The 17594-nt window shown below is 39.8% G+C and overlaps 2 protein-coding genes and 1 long non-coding RNA gene across 5 annotated transcripts; 2 read left to right on the forward strand and 1 right to left on the reverse strand.

The window, feature by feature from the left end:
• The first annotated feature begins 5389 nt into the window (after positions 1–5389).
• On the forward strand, positions 5390–9056 carry si:dkey-12e7.4 (C-factor). Its single transcript, XM_027272530.1, has 6 exons — positions 5390–5745; positions 5935–5986; positions 6205–6392; positions 7872–8045; positions 8196–8306; positions 8522–9056. The coding sequence occupies exons 1-6, from the start codon at positions 5593–5595 to the stop codon at positions 8633–8635; spliced, it is 792 nt and encodes a 263-aa protein (XP_027128331.1). The 5' UTR covers positions 5390–5592; the 3' UTR covers positions 8636–9056.
• A 76-nt stretch (positions 9057–9132) lies between these two features.
• Positions 9133–16522, forward strand: syt19 (synaptotagmin XIX). Of its 3 annotated transcripts, none has more exons than XM_010743573.3 (9): positions 9133–10130; positions 11488–11704; positions 11812–11885; positions 12629–12748; positions 13262–13441; positions 13517–13666; positions 13774–13893; positions 15400–15511; positions 15606–16522. In XM_010743573.3, exons 2-9 carry the CDS (start codon positions 11509–11511, stop codon positions 15911–15913), a joined length of 1260 nt encoding a protein of 419 aa, XP_010741875.3. In that variant the 5' UTR covers positions 9133–10130; positions 11488–11508; the 3' UTR covers positions 15914–16522. The 3 variants fall into 3 exon arrangements, with proteins under 3 accessions (XP_010741875.3, XP_010741874.3, XP_027128994.1); XM_010743572.3 differs by having other exon boundaries at positions 9134–10130; positions 11488–11710; XM_027273193.1 differs by lacking the exon at positions 9133–10130 and having other exon boundaries at positions 11081–11710.
• Positions 11833–15744, reverse strand: LOC109142441 (uncharacterized). The gene is made up of 3 exons (XR_002042979.2): positions 15656–15744; positions 13500–13875; positions 11833–12701 (listed from the first exon to the last, which is right to left on the reverse strand). It is a non-coding gene; the product is annotated as an uncharacterized LOC109142441 (long non-coding RNA).
• Positions 16523–17594: the final 1072 nt, after the last annotated feature.

A 17594-nucleotide genomic window follows, 5' to 3' on the forward strand; every position in this document is an offset into this window, starting at 1 on the left:
AATCTAATCACTGGCTCTAGATAGGGACTCTAATGCCCATTTCATGGCCTCCGCAGTTTCTCCTTCAGAATAGGAAGGAGAGGGTGAGATGAGGAGTTTGCAATCAACAACTACACTTCTAGATGACATCCATCCTACACAGCAATATCAATCTGAAGTGCGCTAAATGTGGCTTATTGAAGCTAATGGTCTTAGCAAGTAAAACTTCACTGGGTATTTCGTTGAGCATTGGTGCATTTTATTGCCTTTGAATAAAACTTTATCACAAGATATTACTTCTTTCAGAAGTTACACCGTCTCGCACAGTTAATATGCAGTAGATTTAGGAATCGTTTGCTTGAATGCTAATAAAATTCAACTGCTATATAAGAAAGTCTCCAACTTACAGGCGTGGCCCTACAGAAACTCTTCCATTCAAATTGCATGTGTGTTACTATCTCGCATTTTCTGACAAAGTGAGATCTTTAATTATTACTGTTTGGTAGTGAAGTATAGAGATGACTCAGCTGTTGTCAGCAGACTTTCAAACAGGGGAGAGTGCTTTGAAAAAAAAAAACTCTTCAGAGAGTGGGTGCATTGGTGTAGGAATAATTTCTTACAACGCCACATCAATAAAAAAGAAGCACATCCAATTAAACATTTTGCTGAAGATGCAATCACTGAGAAATTGGACAACTGTAGATACCTCAGTGCCACGCCTGATAAGTCTCTCTCCAACAAGATTGTGTCAGTCATCCAGATATAGAGAAACCATCCCCACATATTCTGTACCTTCTGCATCAGCAGGGAAACGTACAGTTTCTTCTTTAGATGCCGCTGCAGATCACTTGTAAATAATTCTCACTTACTGTAGTTAAATTTGCATTTAAAACTGTTCACAAACAGAAGCAGGATGATCTTCGTTCTTTAGCTATACAGTAAAACTGCTCAAAAATGAAAATCACAAACTAAAACTACATAACAAATACATAACAGTAACCTCTGGCTGCTGCTGAAAGCTCCCGAAAGCTCTGAAAAGCTAGTGTTTGAATGATTTGCATTATATTTCTGCAAGAGAGAACACAGCATCTTTGATGGGGCACTTTGTTAACTCATATTTTTTTTTTTCTAAATTGGGTCTGTTGCAGTGATATCTCTGAATTATAAATCAAAGAACTAATTCTTTACAGTCTCACTCTGGAAAAGAGGTTAAAGCACTGCTAAACATGCATTCTTGAAATGGAGAGCATCTTCCTTCAACTCTTCAAGAGTTCGAGGGGGATTTTTTTTTTCTGCTGAGATTTTTCTTTTTTACTGATTTGCACTATTTCCTGTGCTGCTCTGGTGGACCGAATTGAGGACATTGAACAGTATTGAATATTAAATCGTGTGCAGGTTTTCATATGATGAGGGCCAGCACTTATCCATGTTATTGTAAACAGTATTTACACAGGCAAACTCAATAAGTGAATAGCTGAGTGGGCAGAATAACTAGAGGATATTCTTATGCATGTAAAGACACTTAATCACATCTAGCCCACTCTGATAAACCAATGTGATAAAGACCGGAGGCAGCCAACTGCACTGTGTGCATGAGGAGAAAGAGAGGAGGGAATATGAACATGATTTATTCATTGATGAAAGGAACCCTGGTATTTTATTTATGATCTCTTTAAATATAGCTCATGTGAATTAAATAAGTGATTGAAAATGGATGTTCCTGCCTAGATTCTTGTGTATCCAACACATCCGTGCATGTGCACACACTGAACACAGGCGTGTGCGCATGTATACACAATCATATGTCACGTGCTAATACAAAGCAAACTGGACTGACTGCTACTGGAAGCACTTCATCACAGTTCTTTGTGATTAGCTGAATTCTCAGGGGCAAATATCATTCAGCGTTTGTTCTGTGCAGATAGAAATGATTATAAATAGCAGATTGGCCAAACAACGTCTACATGTCAGCAGGAGAAATGTCTCTTCTATAGCTCACTGCTCACTTCATCACAATAAGTCTAGTTCCCTTGCAGGATGACGTGACTCTCTGAAACCCACAATCATCTTTTTACGGTCATGTCAAACAAAACCATTAAATGAAATATCTTAATATTGAAATAAGCTTATTGGCTTTTTTTTCTGGGAATTATGTAAGATTCATATCTGTTTTTTAAATGCTCTGTAGATTCTTAGTTTAGCTCAGCTTAGCCTTAAGACTGGAGGAAGGAGGAAACAGCTCTCATGCCCCTGTTTAAAAGTTTAACAGGGAGATTACGACCTTTTCCAATCTGGGTGCCTTCCTTTGTGCAATGCAAATCAAAGCTTAGCAATGTTATTGTAGCTTTAAACCTGCAAAAACAAAGTAAATTTTTCTGATCACAACATTGACATATACAACAGAGCAACATTATCATTTTTGAATCAATACAACTCTTGATAAAAGCTCTATGTAGCCCAGCTATAGTCATCACTAACTTTGTCTGTCAGCTGTTTAGTGCCAAGCAGGTAGTGTAAGAATTTTTTTGTTGTTGCTGAAAACAGCTGACTGCTGTGGTACTATATTATATTATATACTATTATAAGGCCTTTGTTATGCCAGGGCTGTAAAAGTGATTTAAACAATAGCGTATACTTAAAGGTCCAGTGTGCAAGATTCCAAAAAAAGCTTTGTAAAATTTGAGTTTAGCCCCGAGGATATGGCCATGATTTCAAAAAAACAATTTCAGGCCTCACCGAGCAATGTTTCTACCATAAAATAACAGATTTCAATAATTTTGATGTTACACTAAAGTACATAGAACTTTACGGCACTAAGTCACACACCACCAACTATTCATTGTTTTGGTGAAACTGGATCATATAGCATGGCAACATTGCAAGAAGATCCAGACCGGATAAAGTAAACACCATCTCTAGATAGCCATTGTAGTTTCTCCTTCACACAAGGAAGGAAGTAGACTATCAAAATCTTCTACACAGTGAAGTGACAGTGATCTAGAGTCATATTATCCTCCCCACATAAGCTGGGAAACTCAAGTTTCCTTTGAGATCACTGGAAAACCACAACACTTAAGTAGCTGCAGAAATGAATACCCTTTCCTCTGTTTGAATAAAGATGTCAGTGGTCTTAACCACGCCTTTTCCTTTCACAGGACTCTTGATAGAGTCCCAATGGCCCGTTAATGTTTATTTCTTACCAACATGTTTCAGGAAGAACATATGAAAGAGGATCCTTAAGGGATGCAGTGAAAGGAAGTACTATGGAATGATCAATACTGCCTTTTTCAGTTACAGAAAATCATCCTGGAGTGACCTATATTTAATTTTGGCTGAGTGTTACGCAACCACTGTAATGTTTAATAAGTCATATGTTAAATCTGCTGATTTTGCTTGACCTCGGTTGTCGTTCAAGCAGAACGGCACACATGCTAAAAGATGTGATGGAGGGCTGCCAGGAAAACTAATGCTCACACATTAAATTGTACAATTTTACCACTTTAACTTTACTGTGCTATTTAATCTTGATGTATCGTGATGTAATCATTGCTTAATCTGTGTGCTGACTACAGCTTAAAGAATGTATCAGAAAACACTGAGATCAAACTGAAAAAGCCAACATAGATGGTTCGGAATAAAAATTTCAGCAGCAGGTTTATTGGCTACAACAGCTCAATATATATCTTAAGGTAAAAAAAGAAACGAGGGTTGTCCCCTATGATGGAAACATCATATTTTGCATGTCTACTGTCCCTCTCCACTGCTTACTGGACAGACCAACTGCAACCTAAGCTATTAAATGATTGCTGAATTTTCTGTAGAGACAATGCCTTGCCATTGTGCATGTTTAGAGAGCCAGTTAACACCCTCCAGCTTCAGGAGCACAGCTCTGCACCACGCATTGTACCACTACCAATACATAATTTTGAGCTCTGTGCCAAAGTAATGTGTCTGTAAATGGAGGCATAGCAGCCAAATTCCAAATTAACTGACCTGAAGCAGACCAGGGATATCTGCTGCTCCCAAGCACCAAAAGCTTTAAGAAAATCTGGACTCAGGAGGCTGCCAGAGAAACCATCTGTGTGCTGTGATTGCATAAGCTCCATCAGCTGTGCTGTCACCCTTATCGCCGCACCTCCATCTTAGCCGCAATATCGGAAAACTAACTGAATACAAAAGCAAACAGTGGATTCCCTCTTTCTTTAACAAAATTTGTATTTATAAAAGCCGGACTATCTAAACGTGAGTATTGAACCTAATAAACATTTGCTTCTTCTTTCATTTTGTCAAATCACCTAATAAAGGTAAAAAGGTTTAAGCATATTTTAATAATTAAGCATTAGCATTTCTAAACTGGTGTTATATAACAGCAACTGGAGGTATAGCCAACTGTAACAGGTAACTTAATGCAGTGCAAGCAAGCACACTGGCTGTTTCTGTGTACTTTGTGAATTTCATAAGCACAAATAATTAGACTAGATGGAGGTTTTCCTGCTCGCTGCTCAGCTCTCTGTGATTTACAGAGTTTCCAGATGGACAGCAAAGTAAACTGCTACAAACTGTAGCTGCTGCTACAGCTATGTTAGTTAGCTCAGGTAGCTGTACTACCTAGGACTGACTGTTCAGAGTACTGAGTGTTAAGATCGGCTAACTTTGCACTGTATGTAGAGGATGTTTTCAGTCAGAGGAGCTGGGCAAGTGGGCCATGTATCGAGGCTTAGCTCAGGCAGAGCATGGTTGAGGCAATCAAGCCCAAAAGGGATGTTGGGTCTGGTTCTGGGTCTGTTTTTTTAATCATTGGCAAGAGCTTGGTGAAATAAAAGAGAGAAGCTGAGCTGAGCTTGCTTGATGTTTTGTACAGGGGGGCGGCACGGCGGTGCTTCTGAGCAAGAACGTTCCTGGTTCAAACCTCCTCGGCTGGGGCCTTGTTTACATGTTCTCCTTGCGGTTCTCTCCAGGTACTTCCTCCCACAGTCCAAAGAGGTTAAGAGGTTAACCAATAGGTTAACTGGTGACTCTAACTTGGCTGTAGGTGTGTATGTGAGTGTGAATGGTTGTTTGGGTCTATGTGCCCTGTGATGAATTGGCGACTTGTCCAGCACGATGATCCAGCACGATGACCCTGATGAGGATACGTGGTTACAGATAATAGATAGATTTTTGTTTTATTTTGTCACTTTTAAAAGCTTCTAAAGTATTATTATTATTATTATAAGTGAGATATACACACACACATATATATATATAAAGGTACCTTTTAATTGTTCTACCTAAAGAGTGGATGAGCTCAAACACCTGTGTGAGGTCCACTGCACCTCCATGACTGTCTTATCATCTGCACTGTTCTGTGTGACTGCCACCTCATCGTTTTAACGACTCCATATATCAGTTTCTTGACCATTTCTCTGTTGCACCACCTCCCTCGTGCAAACACGTGCAGTTTGTTTTGCTCAGGTGGAGCAATCCCCCCACCTGCTGGGCGAGTCGCGCGACAGCTGCGGATTTAACGCCGCGTGACGCGATCACGCGATGAAGACACTCAGACGTAAGAGCTGAGCTGAGATCAGCTACAGGAGCACCGAGCCCAGCGTTTTCTTACAGGTAACATCAGCAATGAGTGCTGCCATGAATTTTAAAAAGTGCGGCTCTGTGCTGGTAACGGGAGCCAGCCGAGGGCTCGGGCTGCAGATCGTGGAGAGCCTGGCGAGTGGAGGTTTCTCACCCGGGAAGATTATAGCCACGGTTAGACAGTCCGCGAGCGCGCAGGTAAACGCAACACCTATAAGTTGGAGGTTCATGGATCATAATTGTGTAGCCACGCACCGTGTAGTCCCGTTACAGAGGAATAATGACCCGGTTCTGCAGGGTGCATTAGATAAAGTTTAAAACACAGAGGGCGCCATTGTTCCCTCAGTGGATATTTGCAGTGACGTCCATGTTGCTTTTGGCCGACAGAAACTTCAGGAACTGGCAGAGAAACATCCCAACATCCACATCATCACTTTGGGTAAGAGAAGAGGACAATGGCTGGTGCACGACATGATGTGTTTGTATGAATTTGATGTTGAAATATAAGAAAACACAGAAAACAAGTTGCATCAAACATATGGAATACCTTCTGCACACTAGAGATAAAGTCAAACTTTTCCACTTGATAATGTTGCCTTTTCCTACATTTTGAGTCATTTTTGGGTGATTTGCAGTGTTGCTGTGCTTCTCTTTCAGACGTAGTGAACCAGGAGAGTATAGAGAAGTCTGCAGAAGAAGTGGCCCGGCTCGTGCAAGAAGAGGGTCTCAACTGTCTGATCAACAATGCAGGGATCAATGTGGTGGCCGACTTTAACACCGTCACTGCAGAGAAGATGATAGAAAACTTCCACACTAATACCGTGGCTCCTCTAATGATCACCAAGGTAATGTTTTTGTTTTTGTGTTTTCTGACAAGGAAAGTGTTGTGGATCATTTGTTGCACAGTTCTGTTTTTTTCAGTCACCGGGAGCAGGACCCACGAGGGATTCATTTACTGAATGCTGCAAACTAACACAAAAGGATGACCTTGATTGACAGAAGTAAAAAGAAACCTTTTAGCCCTCGGCAGTCTGCTTTTCATGAATATTAATTAAAAGTCTGGTTTCAGTTGGCCTCAGAGTACAGAGCAGCACCCTGGTGCTGATCAAGAACATCTCAGCAGGGCAGATGCTTGCTGACACAGAGTTTGTTTCAGCCGAAGGACAGTCTCTAACCGCAAGGCCACACTGCAGGGTATGTGAATAAAGATGGTGGTGGTGGTGCGTGGATCAGTAATGAATCACATAAAGCAGAAAACACTGTACTCCCTTTGTGGGCTCAAACTTTGCAACATTTCAAGACAAAAATATGAGTACAGATCAGTGTATATGGATTGCGTTTATTATTTAGGATATAAATGAGGTAGATAAAGCAATAGAAACACCTGTCGGTATAACTCAGTGAATAGTGTATGTTGGACGTGCTACCACCAGGGGACACTCTTGTAATTACCTAATACAAAGACTGTGCAGAGTGAAATGTGTTTCACTGACTGCAAATGCCTCTGAGGTTGTCCAAAATGCAAGATTTCAAGCATCATTGCATAGAAATCTGTGTATAGCAATTTAGCAGAGTGCAATACCTCTGTTATAGACAGCTAACAGCTATACACATGTATTTGTTATGATTATATGAAACTAGTGAGTGGCCAACTTTGCTAATGACCAAACATCCAATTACTAAAAGTCAGTCCCAGATTTACTTTTGCCCGATGGCCTTTCTTAGCTTCCTCTGTCAACGTCCTCTTAAGTCTGTTCACATCCCCCATTCTCTGCCTGCGCTAAGCCTGGATACGCTGCGCACTTACCAGCCACCTCTGCCTGAAAACTTCCTCTTCCTCTGCAGTCTAAAGCTCCCGTGTAAACACCAACACACTCCTACAAGAAGGTCAAATTTGAGGCAACTGGACATTGTTGTAGACATTCAGATAGTACAGTTGCCCCAAAGTTAACCTTCTTGAAGAAAGATGTCTGAGAACCTTCACAGACAAACTCTCTCCTAGTATTCTGAGCACCCAGTCCTGGACAGTACAGTTACCTGAGCTATCTTAACATTAGTTAACAGCAGCTCGAGTTCATTGAAGATTACTTTACTGTCAAAACAAAAAACATTTTCAGCATAAAATATGATGCAGTTTTACCAAAATCAGTGAAATAATTGGTGGTGCCGTAAAGCGTTACGGAAAAATGCAGTCATTTATCAAACCATCATTAACCTCTAATGCTGCTTTCTTCTTAACTTACTCATGGGTTTCTCTCATGAAAAGCCTGTCATAGGTTGATTCAAGCCTCAGCTATAAGTTTTTTTTGTTCTACCCTTGCCAGGCCTTCCTGCCTCTGTTGAAGCAAGCTGCATCGAGAGGAGGAGCAGGTGGCTCAGGGAGCATGAGCATCCAGAGGGCAGCAGTCATTAACATGACCTCTCTGCTGGGCTCTGTGGAGCTCGCCTGGGGTGAACGGGCCAATAACTTCAAATGGTACCCATACAGGACGTCCAAGGTATTGTTATACATTTTGGTGGTACCAATTACTCTACTAATATTTCTTACTTTCTCTAAGCTTTGGTATGTTTAGAGAAAGACCATTTTAAACAGTTATTAAGGTCATTTAAAGAAAGACATGGTTACTTGTTTCTGCATGCTTTCTCAGAGTGCCCTAAACATGGTGAGTCGCTGTATGGCTGTAGACCTGGAGCCTGATGGGATTCTTTGTATGGCTATACACCCTGGCTGGGTCCGTACTGATATGGGGGGTTCTCAGGTACGGTCCAACTCTGTCTGCCACAGTGTCACTGTGGTAAAGCTCTTAAAGCCTGTGATTAAAACATACCAAACACAGAGAACATGTATGTTCTCTGTTTATGTATGTATGTGTATTTGTTGCATATTCTCAAGCCTATTTTTGGTTATATTAGTGATTTCTAAGCAGCATGTCTCAACAAAATGTTTATTTTTTTTATATATTTATCTTTCCAGGCTCCACTGAGTCCAGAGGAGAGTGTTTCTGCCATGTTGTCTGTGATTGGTGCACTGACAGAAAAGGATCACGGGTCATTTCTGAACTTTACAGGAGAGGCGTTACCTTGGTGAACCTCATTATCACAGATCAGAGCCTAAAGCCATCTCTGCTCAACTTCAGCTATGCAAAAGTGAATGTATCACTGACTCCGAGTACACAAGGTTACGTTTTAATAAAGCTTTAATTTATTTTACCTAAATACAGTTTATTTATAGGAGAGCAACAGTGCTCACTTTGTTATACAGAGATTACTTTAAAGTGTTAATAACCTTGTTAATAGACAGGGTATGGTATGTGCTGTCTATAGGGCTACATACTGTATATTCAGTATTCTGTTAGGCCAACTCTAAATACAGTGTATCTAAGCGCATCATTAAATGTTCTAATAAGAAATCAGGAGTTATTATCTGCAGTAGCACCCACTCTACAATAGATAGTATATATTGCAGTGGTTTATGCCGATGTTTAAATAAATGATTATAAAAATGTGTTACCTCTTTTTGGAGTTTTCTAGCTTCTTGATTTTTTTTTTTTTAGTTTTTTTTTTATTATTGTTAGGGTTATGATAAGATAATTTCAGCCGTCTAGTTTGCTACGAACTGCATGATCATAAGATGATTCTCTAGTAGCAGTGTTATGATATTCATCCTTGTCAAACAAGGAAGTAAAGTCAAAATGTTTTTCTTCCTCATTCTAGTAATTTCTAGTTTGCATCCATCAGGGTGACTTGACAGCTCGTTGACAGTGGTTGAATTCTTAGACACATTTCCTTGTGTGTCTCTTTTCTTAGCACACAACAATGGAAAGCTTTAGGACAAACGTCATTACAAGCCCTGTCTTAGCTGTTACAATTGTAAGAGAGCTGATTGTTTCTTATCCTTGTCAGTTTACAGCTGGTTTGGGTACAGGTACAAGATAAAGCTGATCTGCCACCTGACAGAGCAGAGCTGAAGTTGAACATGCAACTTTTAAATTATAGCGTGTATAAAACATATCAAACCACCATGCAACATACATCAACAGCTCATGAACTGAATGTATTGAATGTAATTCTTACTTAAAACTACAATAGAAAAAATATGGTGGTATATAGTAGAGTAACATGACAGCAGTATTAATTGTGTGACAGATGCACAAGTGAAATGATTTGACATGTGTCGTATTTTAATCCCCTATCTTTTGTTTGTTGAGTTCTCTGGCCAGAACGTTTGGGAAACAGGCCTGCAGTGGTATTTTTAATAACAAAAGAGCTGGGGATCAGATTATGTCAAGCTCTCTGAAATGTCATTTAAATGTAATCAAACCAGTTAGTCGACAACGGTGTGCAGGAAGTCATGTTGCAGGAAGCCTGTGTGTGTGTGTGTGTGTGAGAGAGAGAGAGAGAGAGAGAACAAGGAGAGGGAGTGTGTCCAGAGTGCCAAAAACAGGAGGAGACGAGTTGTACAATACGGCGCTGCTTTGAACTTCTCTTACTTTTGTTTCTAAGATCTAAGTGTGGATTTATAGCACAGGAAGATGCTTGTGTTCTTGAAGAAAAAGACAAGCTGACTTCATTCCTTATTAAAGGTAAATATTTGTGTTTGTCCATGTGATTGTGTGTTTGTTCATGATTCGTGGAAAGCTTTAACAGAAGGCCTGCACACTTGTTAAACAGACTCATATCAACAATTCTCCTTGTCTTTTTGAGCTGGATTGTTTGTTGGAATATAAGTGCTAGTTACAACTTTAAAGCTTCTTCCTCGTAACGTTCATCCTGCTTTGCATCAAGTGTGAGCTGGACAAGGGCTATTTGACTAAACTGCCTGTGATAAAAGATAGTGACACCTTACCACAGTTCTACCAGTTTTCTTTACCTCAATGAATGATGCAAATAATACAGAAATGAGTAGGCACAGGGACCTGATGTGACCTGACTTGACCTGCTCATTTGTACAAATCATCAAATCATCATTTATTTCAAGTGTGTGCATCTTAAAAGGGGCTACTGGAGTGTTGGTTAGCTCAGTTGGTAGAGCATCCGCCCCATGTACGAAGGCTCAGTCCTTGCCGCAGCGGCCCAGGGTTTGAATCCGACCTGTGGCCCTTTGCTGCATGTCATTCCCCATCTCTCCCTCCCCACATTCCTGTCATTTCTTCAGCTGTCTCTGTTTAAATAAAGTTTGCCAAGTTGAAATTAACATTCATGCAATTGATGTACTCTTTTAAATCTTATGTCAAACTGAGGTCTATCCAGGGCTCCATCTTGTGGAGGCCTAAACGCTCAGGTCTTACTGATAACATTAACAATTCTCTTTAAGTGTCAAGTGTAAGCTGTGACAGTGAATTAACATGAACAATTGCAAGACCTTGAAACTGAAATAGTTTAGCTGCTATTTAGTAAATCAAGAATGATTTGCTACATTTGTATTTATGTCTAAAAGCAGTTGCTTGTGTTGTTTTTATATCTTAAAAGTGTTTAGCATCAGCTAACAGCTAGATTTTTATGCTATTTTATGATTATTTTCAACAGTTAATTTTTTGTCAGTACAACTATCCAAACCCAAAGATGTTACTATGTATGAAAATGTAAAAAAACAGGGAGTCTTCACATTTGTGCTTGAAAAATCATAACGACATTTTATGCTCATCACCTAAAAATGACCAGTTGTCTTAACGCATTTGCTTTTTTGGTGCTTTTTTGGTTTCCAGGTCCGTTTAGCAGGGAACTGCTTCATAATTACGGTCAAAAATTTCATATGTAGACTTACGGCAGTGCATACTCAAATACTGTGATTATCTAGCAAGCAGAAATCCTCCATTGTTGATGCTGGTGCTGCCATGTGGCTAAACCTCCAATAGTGCTGCCGAAGGGTCCATCATGTGGCCTCAAAGTTCTATTATCAACAGTTTAGTGAACTCTCATGGTCTGTCCTGGCATGCATAGGCCACATGGAGGTGGAGAGTCATGGTTTTGATGATAGACCAACCAGCCCCTGTGAGACTGCTGTCAGCTGCTGGAGACCTGAGGATGCCGTTCCCAGACTTGATCAAGTACTGCATCCTGGGCATCTCGATCACTCTTCTTCTGCTGGCACTGGGCATCTTGGCATGGCAGGCCTTCAGATGCTGCACACAGACACCTACCACATACACCCAGCAAGGTACTGGTGAGTAGAGATTAGATTACAATACCAAATAGTGTAACACATAGTGATACCGGGTGTCTGGGCAATACCAAATGTAAACATATGTCTGATTTTTACTATAGTCAGCAGTAATCTGCTGTATTCAGACATGAAGCCAAGAACAGCAGGAAACTACTCAGAAGCTCCAAGTACCCGGGTAAGAGTGCTTTATTTACATTTATTTTCCTATGACTACATGTTATGTGGCACAGAGTCAAAGCAGCACCCAAACAATATTAGCCATTGGCAGATGTCTAAACAAATCAGTAGATTATTTGAGATTCCATGTGGCCTTCTTTGACAAAACAAAAACTGATGCAGACCCACTGTCAATAACCTTTGGAGGAAGCTGCTGCCTTTCAGTCGATACTCTTGGGGCAGTCCCTAAAAGTTTCTGCACCGATTATTATTACCTGAGAGAAGAGTCAGGTTGAGCTTGAGGTATCTTATTTGCGTTGATCTTATGTGTGAGCTGTGTTTGAGAGCCCAGCACATTTTATTTGGATAGTCTACTGTTTTCTTCCATGTGACTTGTGTCAGTAAAAGTCTGGCAGACTAGTTTTTACAGTGTCTTGACGGCGGTAATGTTGGATGAAAAACCAGGAAAAGGACTGTGCTGCCATCATGGTCAGAAATTGGCGTTAGGGCCACATTCAGGGGTGCCGAGAACACTTATGTCACATGTACAAGATTATCATCTGTTGTTGTGTTCTTGTTATTTTGTGAGATCCTCCAAGTAGGCAACATTGTCTATGTACATAAAGAATGAGCATGCTTGTTCAAACAAAGAAGTGTTTGGAAGTGTTGCATGTAAAACAAAAGTTGGAGGTGGTGTAGAGGCTAAAATAAACTCCTCTGATGGAAATAGCATGCAGTAATATATGTTGTCATGCTCCACAGATGGAGGACGCCAGCACAGAGGTCCACAGGCTGAGCCGCTGTCTGTCTCAGGGCTCATTTCCCTCCTCAGAATCTACTGAGGCAGAGGGAGACATGGGAGAGCAAGACAACGTTAAAAAGGTAGCAGTTACCAAATACTGAACAAATCAACATTTTGACAGGATGATGGCACTAAAAGAAACATCAGTGGAATACCAAAGTCTGGAATTTATCTTTAAGGGACTTGAATATTTGTAGCAAATTTCACAACAATCTTTAGTTGTTAAGATATTTTACTTTACTCAACTCATTTTACTCAACCCCATGGGTGACGCTAGAGGAAGATCCAGGGGAAAGATACATGGATAATCTTTATTCTTTCAGATTTTCTTCAAGCTCGTATTCTCTGAAGACCATGAATGTTGGTACAAAAGTTCATGCCAGTGACAGAGTAATTGTTAAAATACTTCAGAGCAAAGCATGGAGCAACTGGCAGACAGACAGGCTGTCTTTCCATTACCATTCCCTTTGATCTGTTCATATTATGAAGTTCATATTATGTTCATATTATAAAGACGAAGCACTAATAAAATTACAGTTCATTTCACATTTTCAAGTTATATCAACAGCAACATTTCTTTCTTAACACATCAGGTTGATGGATCGCTCCGTTTCTCCGTGTATTATGACCAGCTGCAGTCTCAGCTGGTGGTCACGGTGTTGCAGGTGGAGGGCCTTATGGAGCAGAAGCACAGACTCCAACCATTTGTTAAGCTAAGTCTCATGTGGTCAGACTCAGTGGGAGTGGAAGTGGAGGACTCTACAGATGATGAGGTAATTTTTGTCTTTATGAGTTACCGCATAACAGCGCCTGGCAAAGAATCTTACTTACTGCTGTGACCCTTTTAGGCTGAAGGGATGGCACCCGTCCTATGGACAGTGCTGCAGGAGTGGCGGACTCGCATTGTGAAAGGCAGCTGTAGCCCTCTATTTGGAGACCAGTTCAGCTGTATTCTGCAAGAGCATAAAGAGCTTCGTCATCTCAACCTCAGGATGGAGGTCCTGCAGTACACAAACACATCTCTCACTCTTAGTGAATCTCAAGTCATTGGAGTTTATTTTTCATTTGTATGTGTGAATCTGTCATGTTTCTGTGCTTATCTCAGGTGAGGGACTTTGATAAATTCTCCAGAAACACAGTCTTAGGACAGGTGAGGGTTCCCTTAGGGCAGCTCAAAATCTCCTACCCTCTGGAGTTACAAGAAGATCTGCAGATACCCCAGAAGGTACAGTAAGACATAAGACATCAAGACGTAAGACATCATGAATACAAACACACCCTTTTCTTGTGTTTAAGGAGACGTGGATTAAGGACCACCGTTTAAAGCTAAACCACACCAAAATATAGTACTTATGAACTTACAGTATATGTTAGCTGTTAGTAGCAATGATTTGAATCAGTTAATCGACACTGGAATATACAGTAGGACATCATGTATACAAACACACATGTTGTAGTAGAACTGGAGAAATAAGGAATATTGTTTTTTCCATATACACTTGATAATGACAATGAAAAAAAAGAAAAAAGAAAACGCAACATAATATTCGTCAATATAATGATCAATTTTAAATATATTTTATGTTTTCAGGTGCATTCAGGTAGTAGGTGGCAAAGCCCTATTATTCAGGAACGATCTGCTTACACCTTTATAAACATTAGTTTTAGGTTGCACCACAGTGATTTTATGACAGGCCTTTGCTGCCACCTGTTGGCGTAACAGTCTATTTTGTTTGTGAAGGCTGAAAACTAAAGAACAGTCCTCAGAGTGTGCTAGCAGTTAGTGGCCAGGACTGGGAGGTACAGTAGAACATTGTGTATATAAACACGCTTTTCTCATGTTTTAGTAGAATTAGGGATTATGGAATTTTAGGTTACATGGGGGTCACGTGTGGGCCTTGAGGTCCTAGGCAGTAGTAGTTGTCTGGCTTCGTTTGGAGACAGCAGGTGCCAGCCTATCTCGACATTGTGGTGATGACCAAGGTTGAAGGAACTGAATGTTACCATCCTAATAATAGACAGCTTGCCGTTGATGTTCCATTAACGTATATACATTGACAGTGTATACAGTGACTTCAGACTAGAATGTGCTGAGGGTAACACAAACATGGCTAAAGACATTCTTCAGACTATTTTTGGACATGTAGCATATGTTATCTGTAGGGATTTAAAGTCTGACCACAAGCAGTTCGTCAGAATGTGAGACCGACTCAGGCACTGTAAATGTACAGTGAGTAAAGAGTGTCTCTAATTGTCCTTGGCCAAGCTTCAGTAAATACTACAGCATAAGACATCAGAGCCTCCTGAACTCTTCCCTCCTAACCTCACCACAACAACAGTGGCAACACCACTGGAAAAAGCTGAATAATGAGCCACTATGGAGTTGATTTTTAGTTTTCAAAACTTATATTAGGTTAGAAGCAAGACGTACATAGAAATTTCATGATTAGATGATTATGATTCTTTAGCCATAACTACAAAACTCTAGAACATACAGAACAGGATTTTACTTATTTAATAGTTAAAACATGCTTCACTGTAGTATCCTGGTCCTATTATAGATAGTTTTTATTCATTATTCTTATTATATTATTAATTTCTGTAATTAATTCTTCTCTTCTAATTATTCTTTACTTTTACGGGGCACTTATATACTTTATATTTTTGGGCCTGCAACAACTATCATCATACTTTTCTTATATTGTGCTGAAGTGTGACTCTGTCTCGACAGGATCTTGTAGGAGAAGTGCTTCTGTCTTTAAAGTTTCTTCCCACTTCGCAGAGGATTGAGGTTGGACTGCTAAAGGTCAAAACGGCCATCACTGAAATGTGCTCAGATGCAGGTAAATAACAAACATGTTAATAAAAATAAAGTCATGCACATACACACAGTATATAAACACACAATTCCTAATTTGCCTTCTCTGTGTTGTATAGCCTTGTATGCCAGGATCAGTGTGCAGTGCAACCAATGCAAGCTGAGATACCAGAAAACATCCGTAGTGGCCCGCTGCCTGGTGACCGTCTTCAATGAAGTCTTCATGTTCTCCCTGCCAGATTTTCCTCTGCAACAGTGTAAAATTGTGGTGTCTGTGTTTGAGACTCGCACGACTAAGAAACCAACCAAACATCTGATTGGACAGTTGGCTGTGGGGAAAGAGAAGAGTTCAGAAGACAAGCACTGGAGCTTGATGATGTCCTCAGTCCGTCAGCCAGTAGCAAAGTGGCACGGTCTCTTGAACTGACTGACATCAGATCCTCTTCCTGGATGTGCTCCTGGACTGTAGAGGGATCTGCACCTGTTCAACACCAGGCCAAACATGGACTACTCCTCCTCTTTCCTCAGCTACATTCAGGACAGTGACTGCTCAGCTAAAACCTGAGGTCACTCAGTATACTTGTTCACATATTTTCATATTAAAAGATCTCTAAATGCTGCATCTGACCTTCAAGATCAAGATTACTCTTGTTTTGCACTGTCTGTGCCAATGTTATATTTATCTTTAGACTCGACCACTAACTATTGCCTTATATGTACAGTAAGATAAACTAATAGTGGTTGTTAAAGTGCAGCAGGCACTGTGGATTTCCCCTAATACATACTGATAAAGAAAGTTTACCAAGGATGAGTAGTCATATAAACATTTGTTAGGTGAGTACTTTTAGGCTAAAGATTTCTTTTGCCTTTGACCCTCTACTGGATGCAGCACAGTGATTTTATAACAGGCCATCTGTTGCCTTTACAGTTTGATTGTGATTTGTTTGTGAAGGCAGAAAACCAAAGTACAGGTCTTCTGAACTCACAGTATGTGCTAGCCGTAAGCAGACAAGAATTAAACCTTCACTTATTTTCCTTTTGAGTGATGTTCCCATCTATTGCACTGTTGAATATTAAACTTACACAGTGGTTTTACGGTAAGAACCAACTGATCTCACCTGATCTGATTAAAACACCTCATTTGTAATCAGTATACACAATGAAAACTACACTCCCATAGTGGTTAAAGTGTAACTCCCACAATGATGATTATTGTTATAGTTATCAGTTTCATTGTTTCACAATTTAGAAGTCCAAAGGGATACTAACAGTAACACATTCAGTTCAGAGTAAACCTTTGTAACTGCTTTTCTCTTCATCAGTATGAGTCGGGGGTCTTTATCCTTTTTCAGCCCAAGGACCCCTTGAATGAGAGACAAGCAGAACAGAGACCGCCATATGTGTCACATTTTAAGCCTGGCCTATAATAACTTTTATATTTATATATATATATATATATATAGTATAAATATATAAATATTATATTATCAATATAATATATATTATTAATATATTTTAGTTATATATTTATAACTTTTATTTCACCTTATTAACCTATTTAAAGACTATAGATTATGGGTTATTAGCCTATATCTGTTTATGATTGATAAAAAAAAAGTTCATGCATAATGGAATAATTTTTTGTAAATAGTTTTGGTCAAAAGTAGCTTATTATTGCATAATAGTGCTTGCAGTTTACACAATATTATTTTTGTTATTTAAAAAAAAAATTAATCACAAATTATTTTAGTGAAAATTGTCAAAATTATTATGATAAAAATTGGTGGACCCCCAGCAGTCCCTCTGCTGACCCCCTAAGGGTCACGGACCCCTGATTGAAGACCCCTAGACCAACATTTTTATGATATATTTAAGATGACATGAGCAGTTGCGTCTATAGTGGGACTAATAATTATTCAGTAGAGCAGTAATAACACCATTATTTCCCTTCAGGGCTCTGCTGACCACTCTGAACAGCAGCTTTAACAGCTCATGTAGTGCCTTACGTTCATCTGTATGCACAAAAAGAAATCTGAGACCACATAAATGCGCATAAAACAACATAAATTACCGACATGTTTACACTTTACACCGCCAACGTAATTATC

This window comes from Larimichthys crocea, chromosome XXI (genome assembly GCF_000972845.2).
Source record: "Larimichthys crocea isolate SSNF chromosome XXI, L_crocea_2.0, whole genome shotgun sequence".
Classification (NCBI taxonomy): domain Eukaryota; kingdom Metazoa; phylum Chordata; class Actinopteri; family Sciaenidae; genus Larimichthys; species Larimichthys crocea.